At 33.0% G+C, this 12,870-nt stretch overlaps 1 protein-coding gene across 1 annotated transcript; it reads left to right on the top strand.

The window, feature by feature from the left end:
- Positions 1-7,005: 7,005 nt before the first annotated feature.
- Positions 7,006-9,107, top strand: LOC132170988 (NEP1-interacting protein-like 1). The gene is made up of 5 exons (XM_059582169.1): positions 7,006-7,415; positions 7,979-8,157; positions 8,329-8,412; positions 8,507-8,674; positions 8,787-9,107. Exons 1-5 carry the CDS (start codon positions 7,217-7,219, stop codon positions 8,907-8,909), a joined length of 753 nt encoding a protein of 250 aa, XP_059438152.1. The 5' UTR covers positions 7,006-7,216; the 3' UTR covers positions 8,910-9,107.
- Positions 9,108-12,870: the final 3,763 nt, after the last annotated feature.

Genomic DNA, 12,870 nt, shown 5'->3' on the forward strand with positions numbered 1-12,870 from the left:
GCTAAGCTTCTAGTATGTAACATCCAATCACATATTAGAAAGATGAGAAGAAGCCCACATAGAGTGGGTAGTTTATAAAGATAGTCATGGGTGCTAAGAGAGGAGAGTTTGTAACACTCGATCCCATATTGGGAAGATGAGAAGAAGCCTACATAGAGTGGATAGTTTATAAAGATAGTCATGGGTGCTAAGTCCCACATTGCCTAGTTACTATGTGAAACTAGGCTTTATAATGAATTATAGAGAAGCTCCAAATTAACTAGTCATTTTGGAATAATAGCGTAGATGTGGCTAGCGCTTTTTCCTAGGCCATTACAAATGGTATCAAAGCCACCTAGTAACGCTAGGCTATATGATATTAGAGCACTGCATGACGTAGCTCTGATGAGGACGTCAGGAATTTAAGAGAGAGAATTTGTAACACTCTAGTCCCATATTGGGAAGATGAGAAAATGCCTACATAGATTGGGTGATTTATAAAGATAGTCATGGGTGCGAAGTCCCACATTGTTTAGTTACTATGTGAAATTGGGTTTTATAATGAATTCTAGAGAAGTTTCAAATTGACTAATCCTTTTGGGGTAATAGCACAGATGTGACTAACGCTTTTTTCTAGGTTGTTACATAGTGAGCCGAGTTTGGGCACTTATTTTTACCTAAAATTCAACTCAATTAAGCTCGATTATTGCTCAAAGTATCTAAAAGTTGCCAAGCCAAAAAAGAAAAAAGAAAAAAAAAGAAGAAGTGAGATTTACTCCAAAAATGCCATATCTCAAGCTTCTTCTTCTCTCTCCCTCTCTCTCTCTCTCTCTCTTTTTCCTTTTTTGTTTTTTTTTTTTTTTTAAATGTAATATCTCAAGCTATTTATGTAAATGGAATATGAATCCCAAACTTGAGGCCACGCATGGTATAGTTTAGGCCAATGGACTAATGTTGTTTTGGGCCAAGATGGGTTGAGTTGTCAAACTACTTCCTGAATTGAATAGGTATAGCCTCGGGGTCTTGGGCCATTTGTTGAACCTCCTTTCGTGATTGGATCAGGATTTTCTTAATTTCTCTTAATTCCAACTAAAATAAAGATAATTTATTTTGTGGTGTAAATTAAATTTAATGGTGTATATGTTGATCTTTTATTTAATGTTTTAAAGGATATGATACCATGTACGCCAGCGTGGCACCATATACATCGTTAAATGTAATAAAACAAAATTTAGACCATAAAATAAATAATTTTTATTTAAAGTGAAATGAAGAGGATCTCATTCTTTAGTGATGAATTTATAATTTTCTTCTTGGCTCACAAAATGTATTACTTGATCCCCAGGGGTGGAACTATAATTTTAAGTGGGAGAGAAACTAAAAAAATGCGTTCGGGAGGGGTGGGGGTAAAAAATTAATTTTCGAGGGTCCATATCATTTTTTTTTTTTAAAAAAAAAAAACATAAAATTTAGAGGAATTTTTTAATTTTGAGGGGCTATTGCCCCTACTGATCCCTAATGTTTATTGATTATAAAATGATAAATTTAATCATTTAATTAATATTTTAATATTTTTCTCATTTGTAAGCTCAAAACCATCTTAAATAAATGAGACCCAATATGCCACACGTTAAATATTTAATTTAAAATGAGAGATGAATTATGAAAATCTAGTTCAAGCTTAAAATAACTACTCCACCTATCCCAAAAAAGCTTATAATTAACAAGATGATTAAATTCATTTGCACCAAACATTACTCCACAAGGGATAGAGAGAGGGAGGATAGAATAATTTTATTTATACATTATGTTTGTTAATGGTTATATATATATATATATATATATATTTTATGGGCTTAAATTTTTAGGACTTTAATGGTTGACTTGATCACTTAATTTGTTTATTGCCTAAACATTTCGAAGGGAATCGAAGGTTGAACCCTCGATCTGCCTTATATACTGTGTTAGTTGACTAATCCGATCACAAAGCTTTAAATCATTAGTTTGTATTGTAGGTAAGTGTTTAGCTTAACCACCAATAAGATAGGGGAGAAAAAAAAGTGAAAATACCTTACACATACTTTGAAAGTTCCCCCATGAGATCGACATTAGAAATTAAGCAGGATTAGATCACAAAATCTTTGGTTGTTAGGGTTAGATTTTTGTTCATTTTTCTTAATTATTCTCGGCCTTTGAGGGAGATTAGCCGTTAGCTCACCTTATCTTTGGTAGCTGCATTATGCAATATAATTAAGGAATAATGTTATAATTCACACTTTTATTTCATTATTATCTCATTTTGTTGATATAACAGTATTAATCAAACATTATTATTTTTTTAAAATAATGACTAATTCAGGAGGTGATTGCAGCAAAATGAGATATATTATAATAAAACTTAAAATTTTGGTTTCTCATTCCTTGGGTGAAGACGGCAACTTAATCTCTAGGAATGGAGCGGTTGGTATAGCAAAGATGATAGAAGAAAATAGTCATGGTATATATTAGAATATTAATTAAAAGGATTAAATTAATAATAATAATTATTATTATTTTATAGATATATGATAACTTAACATGAGTACAAAGATGAGCACAAGAACCAGCTAGGCCATGGCTTCCCCTATGTTTTGGAATGTTTTATCTCATAAACTCTATATATTGTACCTCATTACATAGAAGAAAAATGTTAGAGGTACTAATTTTTTTACTAAGAGATGAGTACTACAATGATGTGAAGCTTATTTATTGGTACCCGTAACATTTTTCTTTATTAATTATTTTGATATTCTCCAATGAATGAGCTCCATGTCATCTTAATAGTTAATACCCATCTCTTAGTAAAAAATTTAGTACTCCTAACATTCTTCGAGAAGTGAATGCAATCTATTTAATTGCGACTCTTTTAAGTTGCCCCCTCTATCTCCTAGCAAAGATATATATGGCTGAAAGTTTTAACGGATCAGTGATATTGCTAACTTTTTAAATTTAATTAGATACACTAAATTGATTTTTTTTTTAAAAAAAAAAGTTTAGAGACATGCATAATTACAAAATGGTTGAAAGTTGAAAGAAATTAATTGAAATTTCTCTTATATTTTTGAGAAAATTACAATTTACCCCCCAAAGTTGACATCGTTTTTCATTTCGAATTTCAAAGTTTCAATTTTTGCAATCCATCCCCACAAAGTTTCAATTTTTTTTAATTCAACCAATATTATCCCAAAATTTTCTTATTGCCCCTAATTTTTATTTTTTATAAAAAAAAATTTTGGAGATGCAAAAATGGCCAGAGGGGTGGCTACGGCCACCCCGATTTTTTTTTAAAAAAATTTATATAAAAAATTATGGGCAATATGAGAAGTTTTGGATACAATATATTGGTCAAATTGCAAAAATTTGAAACTTTGAGGAGGTGGATTGCAAAAATTAAAACTTTGGTGTTCGAATTGAAAAACGCTGTCAACTTTAGGTAGGAGAAACTATAATTTTCCCTATATTTTTCATTTATACTTTGCCTCCTATGTTATTACATTTCTTACTAGTATTTCTGTTTATAAGAATTGTTGTTCCGTCCAAACATAATGAGGAGTATGACGTAGGAAGGATATGGAAAAGTCATGCGGTTTGAATAATCCGTAAATATGAAGTAGGAAAGTTCGGCATATATGGAAAAGTCATGCATGGCTTAAATAATCGGTAACCTTAATCCGCCGCCATATTTATGCTCTTCACAAAATTTTCAATGGTATACTTTTTAAACGCACGTTTCCAGTCAACACCGCAATTTGAAAATTGAAAATTGAAAGCACACGTTTTTATTCCTTCTTACCTATCCCTATACTAAATATAAAAATGCCATTTTGCATTTTCTCATCATTTTTTCAGCATAGTCAGCTAATATGGCATACTCAATCAATTTATTTTTTAAAATTTTTCCCTTATTGTATGTTGAGCTAGAAGCTGAATCTCCAGCAGTGAATAAAAAGGTAGAATGATGTTGATTGCATACTTATCCCGATACTGAATGATGCATGCATGTTACCACGTACAAATTGACTATTTTTCATTTTTCCTTCAAATTTCTTTTGCCCTTTCTGGTTGGACTCATATATATTGAGCTTGAATTGCTACGGGGATCGACCAGTGAGAAGATTCAACTTCATCAAGACATTAATGAGATTTAAAGTGGTTTATACTAATTAAGAATAATGATTCTTATTATAAAAGTCAAATTTATACCCTGATTTTTGCCTAACTTGTAGATGGAGATTTTCTTGAGGCCACTAAATTACAACCCTATATCGTATTTGTTCGTTGAACTTTAAATTGAATCTCTTAAGCGGATAAGAAAATGTGAATTTATTAAGTTAATTAATATTTTAACACTCTTAATCATTAGATGTGGACTCAAGTGAAATAGGGCATAAGTTGGAGCCTATAGTATGATAGTTCGGACGTCAAATCAATGATTATCCAAACAAGTTAATCATTTAATTAATATTTTAATAAAAAATTTAGCATAAATATGTCGGTAATTGAAATATTTACCGACATATTTGAAGCTAAATTTCAGTCAACTTCTTAAATTGATCTCAAGCTCCTGTTGCTAATTGTAACTTAAGCTTAATTAGGATCATTCAGAATTAATGCAGGTGCTCAATCTTTCTAAGTAACATATATATATATATATATATATATATATGTGTGTGTGTGTGTGTGTGTGTGTGTGTGTGTGTGTGTGTGTTAACCAGACAATTTGGAGGAGATGAGTTAAGACTTGATGATTTCTTATCAACCTCCTATTAAATTAGAAAACAAATATTATTAGGCTCTAAGATCATTGATTATATTGAAATATTTTATTATTTTGGAAATCACTCAATGATATTATCCAAAAATATGAAATATAAATTAAGTATACCTTAGACATCACCAAAATCATATATTCCACAAAAGAGCACAACCAACCAATTATAATTTAGTGTCTATTTGCAATTTCAAGACGTAGTTAATGAAAACACAATTTTAATAATACAATTAAATGTTTGATAAAATTGTAGTTCAACCTTTAAAATTAAAAGTTTTTAAAGTCACATTGCTTGTAGTTTGAAAACGTGTTTTCTTTTTCTTCATAATCTCAAACAATCTTCAAACAGTCTCCCAAACGAAATACTTTTCGTGATTTTGTTTAAAAGTATGCTTTATGCCAAATGCAATCTTCATCCCTTTCAACTTTGTTAATGACAGTTTTTCGATGAGTGACGTGGCACAATTCCTGTGGATCGTCTTAATCTCCGAGGATTGGTCGGGCTACAAAATAACAAGAATAGGATAAGAGTTGCCAGTGGTATGCTGGCAGGAAATAGCTTTGATGCCTAAGTCAGTGATTTGGTTTAAGAGGGTGTAAGCTCAATGAGAATTTAAGCAAGAGAGAATTGAGATTTTCAAATAATGAGTTGGAGCTCCCATTTTATATGCGTTTGGTAGTAGTTGTCTTGCTGGCATAGTAGGCCCCACTTTCCTGAGGATCCACGTGTGCCATGTTGGTGGAGTAGATTGTGGAAGGGGGTGATGTATGTAAATAACATGTGTTCCTGAGTGTTCCTCGAGAATGTGTGAAGGATTGATGAGTCCTTAGCGGACCGATCCATTAGTTAGTTGGGCCAACTAAGTCTGGTCTGGGCCTAGTCCTTTTTAGCTTACGCCTCGGGCGGGGTCTAGAGGTCTGTTGGGCCCAATATGACCGATCCATGACCCCACAGACTTGTTACTTAAGATAGTCAAGTATTGCCTTTGCATGATCTCTTCAATCAGAAAAGAAGTGCGCTTTCTCATTCTCAAGCTGCACCCTTCCAAAACAAACTTTTCCCTTCTAAAACCCTATTAGTGAAGGAGACAGCAGAAGGGACAAGCTCTCTCCCCTCTCTTCCTCCACTGCCTTCTCTCATTTTTTTCCCTCTTTTGTTGTATTTTATTTATTATTTTTTTGTTTGGCTCTCTCGCTATTTCTCCCAATGAGAAGAAGGAAGTTAGATCTATTAGCTATCACCGCCCGCTTTTCTTTGCCACGCATGCATACCCCTTCACTAGCCTCCTCGCCCTCATAAATACCATGAGGCGCCTCCAGCTAGTCCCTATTTTGTTGCGTGTGGCTTATCAATTGACATGACGTGTTTAAAATAGTTTCACACGTCAATCATTTAAAAAAAATAAAAATTAAATCACTTAAAAGATATTACATCCTACTCTATAATTTGTTCTTAAAAATTAAATCACTTAAAATAGATTACATCCTAGTCTATAATTTTTTCTTAAAAATTAAATCACTTAAAATAGATTACATCCTACTCTATAATTTTTTCTTAAAAATTAAATCACTTAAAATAGATTACATCCTAGTCTATAATTTTTTCTTAAAAATTAAATCACTTAAAATATATTACATCCTACTCTATAATTTTTTCTTGTTTGGATGTAGAGGTTGTGTAGCTAAAAAAAAAAAAACACACACAAAACTTATTGGCCAAGTTTTTTATTATTATTAATGTTGAAGTGGTGGGAAAATAGCGCTATCCAACCACTATATATCCAAAGCATGGGTCGAGATGGAATGAGGCCTCAACGCCACCTACACCTAGAAGATATTTCTCACTGACACGTTGAAATTTAAGACAGTAGACCATAAACAGCGAAAAAAAAAGAAAAAAAGAAAAAAAAAAGAGTAAAAACACACGGTCGTACCACTTGTAGCCTTCCCACCTTGACTCTCTCTCTTTCTCTCTTTCTCTATCCGTTGTGGGAGAAAAAATCAACAATTTGCTTGTTATAATTTGTGGACCAACAATTCCCTGCAGAACAAATCGAATCCTCAAGACTTAAAAGAAGCTTCATATCTCCCCTCCCGTGTCTTTGACGACGAAAATTGATAAAAGTTTTTATATTCTCTATTTAGCCTACATTTTCTTTGATTCATAAGAAGAAAAAAAAATGGGAACTTTGGTGGAAAGCAGTTAGAGAGAGAGAGGAGAGAGGGAGAGAGAGTTGCATGAAGGAAAAGTGGAAAACAATAATAAAGCTTTAAATGCAAGGTGGTTGAATCAGGTTGATATAGTAGTCTCTTTCCAATATTTCTCTTTTCTCTTAGGGACTAAGCATACCCTTCTCCTCCTTTATTATTTATATTAGTCCTTTTGAGCAAATCTTTAAGACAAAGGCAAAGAGAAGACAGCTTGAGATGTGTAAAAGCTTTATTTTTGTACAAATCCTGATGACCCGGACAATGGATTTTATTTCCCACCCATCTGTCTTAGCCTCCTCTTCGTCGTCTCTGTTTGTGAATTTCTGTGAAAGAGTTAGAGAAGCCTTCCATTTCGCGGTGTCTGCGGTTATTGGGAACATCTTCTCTGCGATCTTCACCTTCTTCTTTGCATTAGGTTGGTTTGTCTCTTCCTTTTTTGATCTCTCTTATTGTTTTCTTGAGCAGCATGTTCTACATGGATTATGCCCAATAATTGGGCATTTGATTGTTGATCTGATTTTGTTCTCTGAGATGGGTCTTGCAATAAATTGGATTTTTGGTTTTTGTCTTGGTCTATTGATCCCTATTACCATGGTAAATCTGCTTGTTTCTTCTTTTCTTCTTTATTTATTTTTTCTTCTCATTCTGGGGTTTGCTTCCTTTAGAAAATTGAATTTTAAAACTAAAATTGATCAGAATTTATTGAAGACAGAAATGAGCTTTTTGGGGATAATGATATGTGGGGTACATAATAATTTTTGGTTGGATTCGGATTACAATCGAAGAGACAACAAGATAAGCATGCAGACAAAGGGGTGTGGGATTTGTTGTCCCCAATCTTGTTAAAAATACATCCAGAATTACGTGTAATCTTGTATGTTTCCTTTTTAACGAATGAAGACATAAAGCGGCTTCATTTCTAAATACTACTTATTTTCCTAAGATTGATGCTGAAGGAAATGACATTTGTGTTGGCAGTGGGCACCTTGTTAGGAGCCATGACAGGAGCTTTAATAGGCCAAGAGACCGAAAGCGGCTTTGTTAGAGGGGCTGCCGTTGGAGCGATATCTGGAGCTGTTTTCTCCATTGAAGTCTTTGAATCCTCTCTTGTTCTTTGGCAATCAGATGAATCCGGCATTGGGTGTCTCCTCTACTTGGTGAGCAATTTAGCTCCCATCCTAAAAGTTAACCTGATATGGTGTTGGTTTAGACCAAGAAAGAATTAGAGATTTGTTTGTTCATATTTTCTTTCCAAAGCTTCAATTGAGTTGCAAATTTTAAACCCAAGTATGAAGTACCCAATTCATGATTCCATATAAATTGTACAGATTGATGTCATTGCAAGCCTTCTAAGCGGGAGACTTGTCCGCGAGCGGATCGGTCCAGCCATGTTAAGTGCAGTGCAAAGTCAGGTAATGATGCAATGCAAACACTAAATAGTAGTACTCCTTGGTGGATTATGCAGAAATGTTCTCATTTGCTTACAATTTCATTGTGCTTAATCAGATGGGTGCTGTTGAAACAAGCTTTGATGAAATCCAAAACATCTTTGACACCGGCGGGGCCAAGGGTTTGCCGGGGGATTCAGTTGAAAGGATCCCAAAGATCATAATTACAAACAATAACAATGTAGATGCTTCTGGAGAGGAGGTCTCTTGCTCAGTGTGCCTTCAGGTTCAGCCATAATTTTCAATTTTTTTTTTCTTTCTATCTATTGTTTCCTTTTTCATAGACAACATGTGAAATATGCTTATCTAATCGACATTGTGAATTTCTGCATATTCAGGACTTTCAGCTCGGAGAGACAGTTAGATGCTTGCCTCATTGCCATCATATGTTTCACCTACCTTGCATAGATAGGTGGCTCCTTAGGCATGGTTCCTGCCCCTTATGCAGAAGGGATCTGTGACATTATTTCTGTAAATTACAAACTGAAGAAAATTTTCTTTTATTATTTATACACTTCTTAACTCTTAGGGCATTTGTATTTTGTTCACTTGGTTACATTGTGTTGCTCTGGTAGTTGGAGCTCACCACTTGATTTCCGATCATGTAAAAAAAATTTGAGTTTATGACAGTTCTCATTGCATCTTTTGATATGCAGTCACCTCCATTTGTTTTCACTACTTTCTGCCGATTGCAAGCAAACTCCAAACTGAAAGTCTTGTATAATCTCAATCTCAATCTCTGTGTACTTGGCCTTTGCACTTTCAATGATATTTGGGTTTATAAAAAACGAAATGGTTGTGTGGGGCTAAAGAGGCCCTCAAAACATTGTATGAAGCTTTTATGATTAAATGGTGGTGGATAAGGATTGTAGATGGTGGATGGGTGCTTTTAATTTTCTGGCTGTATTGAGAATCTGTGTCTGAAAGGGCTTTGTAATTAGAGGCTAGAACTAACCAAATCCTCTGACCATCTTTTATTTTTCACTTGATGAACTGATGTTGTGAGTAATGCACTTTTTATAATACTTAGCAAACATCAAGATTCCATGTAATTAAGTCCCCACCTTGCTGATCCTGCTGATGTTGTAATGTCAATTAGTTTTTACATTTTTATTTAACAATGGTTAATTAACACTCTTACCTCAGTAAAATGAGATAATAATAAAATAAAAGTGTGATATCTAATATTATTCTTTTCATATTTTTCACATATACTTCCATCAATTATTGAGCTATCCCATTCAAAACCTACTCAGCCCAAATGCATGTGCATTGAGCTAAAGCTTGGTGAGTTGGTGGCTATAAAGTTCTATTGTGCTCTTTCGGAGCTGACCGGTCGTTAAGAGTACGGTTAGAAATTGAGTAAACTATACTCCATTCTATTGGAATGATTATTTTATTTATTTATTTTAATTTTTAACGACCATACGTCACGTCAGTCTAATAAAATGGGTATAATGTATAGTTTTTCTGTTCAAGAATTTATAAATTTTAAAGCAAATTATTTATGATTTGACATGATATCATGTCAGTCACTAAAAAAAAAAAATTTGCTTGTCAAATTTTATTGTTTTTTTTTTCTTAAAAAAACTCGAGGTATAACAATTTCGGTAAAAACTGATGTGACAATCTATAATTGGTAAAATGATTAAGAGTGCATCGCCTCGCCACTAAATAATAAAATTGATAAGTCAATTTTTGTACTTAATCATTTTACTAATTATTGATTGCAGTTTGTAAAAAGACTTATAATAAAAGTTGTAGTACCTCTATCAACACTCTCTTAAATATAACAAAATAATAACTAGATTGTGAAATGGTTCATTGAAATCATATTCTAAATTTGTAAGCGAATCGTAATAAAGATCTTAAGAGTATTCCATATATTTTCCAATAGTATATATATATATATATATATTTTTTCTTCTTCTTCTTTTAGGTTTATTCGTAATTTCGTAATCGTAAATCTGTAAAAATTCGCAAACAGATTCTCTCATTTCAAAGGAAATGGAGAGGAGTCCTCCCTTGATTCATATGAATCTCCATCTCCTTTGAAATCGAGAGGATCCCACTCCATAGGATCCCAGTCCCTCATTTATGAGTGTGTAGCAAACGATGGATTCTTGTGATAAATATTCAGGACGATGATAGACGTTTATTGGGTCCGCAATTAATCTTGGCTCAGATTTTGCCCATGATGCCACGACCATCATTGGATATTTATTGGGACCCCACCCTTTTGCATCCATAATTGCGTGGGACCACTCCTCCACGTAGTCTCGCTTAGATCTGGCAGATTCAATTCGGTAGCTCATGCCATTTGTTTTCCATTTAAACAATATGGCTTTCCAAAACAACATTTATAAACCTTTTTTTTTTAAAAAAAAAAAAAATTATTATAACCAATAACGATAAAGAATTTTAGTTCAAATAATACTTTATATTTTCTTATATATACTTGTAAGTTGCAGGTGGTTCAACCACCATAGAATTTATAGGTATAACTTACATAATAAAGAAAACAAAGAATAATTTCTAACCTTCGGAACTCCCCCTTTTTTTTTTTTCTTTTTTTTTTTTTTACCACCCTGCTAAATAAACGAGAGATAAATTTTTTTTACTTTAAATTTACTGGTAAACAAAGAAAATTCTTCCAACATAATTTAGTAAAAATATTTATCCATAAAGGATACAGCTTGCCAAATCTCCTCCACCATTCTGGGCTTTGCGTGACAACTTGCACCACAAAAGCAATTTGTTTTTCCTATCTTCCCGATGCTTCTCAAGCCATCAACTAGCACTTTCTCTTCCAAAAATGATTCATGTGATATTCTCACGTGCTCCAATCCTTATATTGAGTGATCTCCTAATTGTGCCTTCACCTTCAGGGCAATATTGTATTAGTCAAAGGTTCATGTGGTCTTGGAAGTTTCGTTTATGGGAAATTATGGTCCTCATCAAAGGTAGAATTATAATTTATTTATTTATTTTTGTGTGGAAGAACCAAAGCTTAGAAGTTGTTTGGGAGGTCATAAATTAACTTTGGGAGGCCATAGTTAGCTGCAACGACACAAGAAAAATGTCAACTATATTTATAGTATCATTTTAAAAAGATTAGTCAATTAATTTGAAATTTCTTTCACTTATAAAACTCAGTCCTACTTACTAAGAAATTAATGTGAGACCAGTATTCATGAGTGTTTTTATAAATCAATCACTCTATGGAAGCTACTCATCTTCTCAATATGAGACTAAGGTAATACAATCTTCCTTCTTAAATTTCTAATCTCCTCGTCAAGGGTATGTCATGCAGTGTTTCAGTAACACATTATGTTACCAAATTGGCTATAATATCATTGATAACAACTTAAGAAAAACGTTAGCCGTATCTGCACTATCACTATAAAAAAAATATATATTAAATGATAACAAATATATGGCTATTACTTTTTTTAGATCGTTATAGAGTCCGACTGGGTCCTCGTGATCACCCACGAGGTGATGAGCATGCTTTAAAAGCAATCCCACAAAATCACAGAAAAATATCATATATGTGGCACACCTAATTGTATCCTCCAGCATCACCAACCTTCTTAACATGATAACTCTGTTCGGTTGAACCTTTTCCATACTCAAAATTTTACAATATTATAAAAATATATATGCAATTTTTTATTCAAAAGAGTCTAAATATTTACATGTTTGCCTATAAACGTATTTTATTTTTAGTGTTTTCTTTTCGTGGGAATCTTGCATACCCTGATAATCCATGAGAGCACGACAAAATCATCCAAAGTTAAGATATGTGATTGTTAAATTATTAGATAAATAAGTGGAACAATGACTAATAAAATTAAATTATCGTAATTATGTTTGAGTACTATATGATGTACATATATATCCTTATCATATACTCTTATAAATTCAGTCAAACAATTACTAAAATACATCAAACGGTGCAATCAGTCCAATTCCTTTTTTTATGATCTAATATTAATATATCAGTTGTGACTCTAAACTGGTTGACTCCGTCCCATAACATAGAAGATACACAGAATTCAGTGCATTTCTCTCTCTCTCTCATTAAGAAGTTTATTCAAGCTTGTGGGTGCAAGCTAGGTAATAGATATTAATTATTGTTAGCCAGCTGGTCCAAAATCTAGCTCCAATATTAATGTTTAATTTGTCAGAAATATTACTTAATTTACACCATGCACGTACGAATCATTTAAAATACAATGTACCTAATTGTCAATTGATGCTATGATCGAGACACGAATGATTTCGCACAACTTTTGTACACCGCAAGATTTGCTGCCGTGTCAAGTAACAATTCTTATAATAAGATTTGCAAACTTGATACAAACCGAACACAAATTTAGTTAGATAAAATTGAAGGGTTAGAGTTGACTTATATAATCT

This window comes from Corylus avellana, chromosome ca2, assembly GCF_901000735.1.
Source record: "Corylus avellana chromosome ca2, CavTom2PMs-1.0".
NCBI classification, from domain to species: domain Eukaryota; kingdom Viridiplantae; phylum Streptophyta; class Magnoliopsida; order Fagales; family Betulaceae; genus Corylus; species Corylus avellana.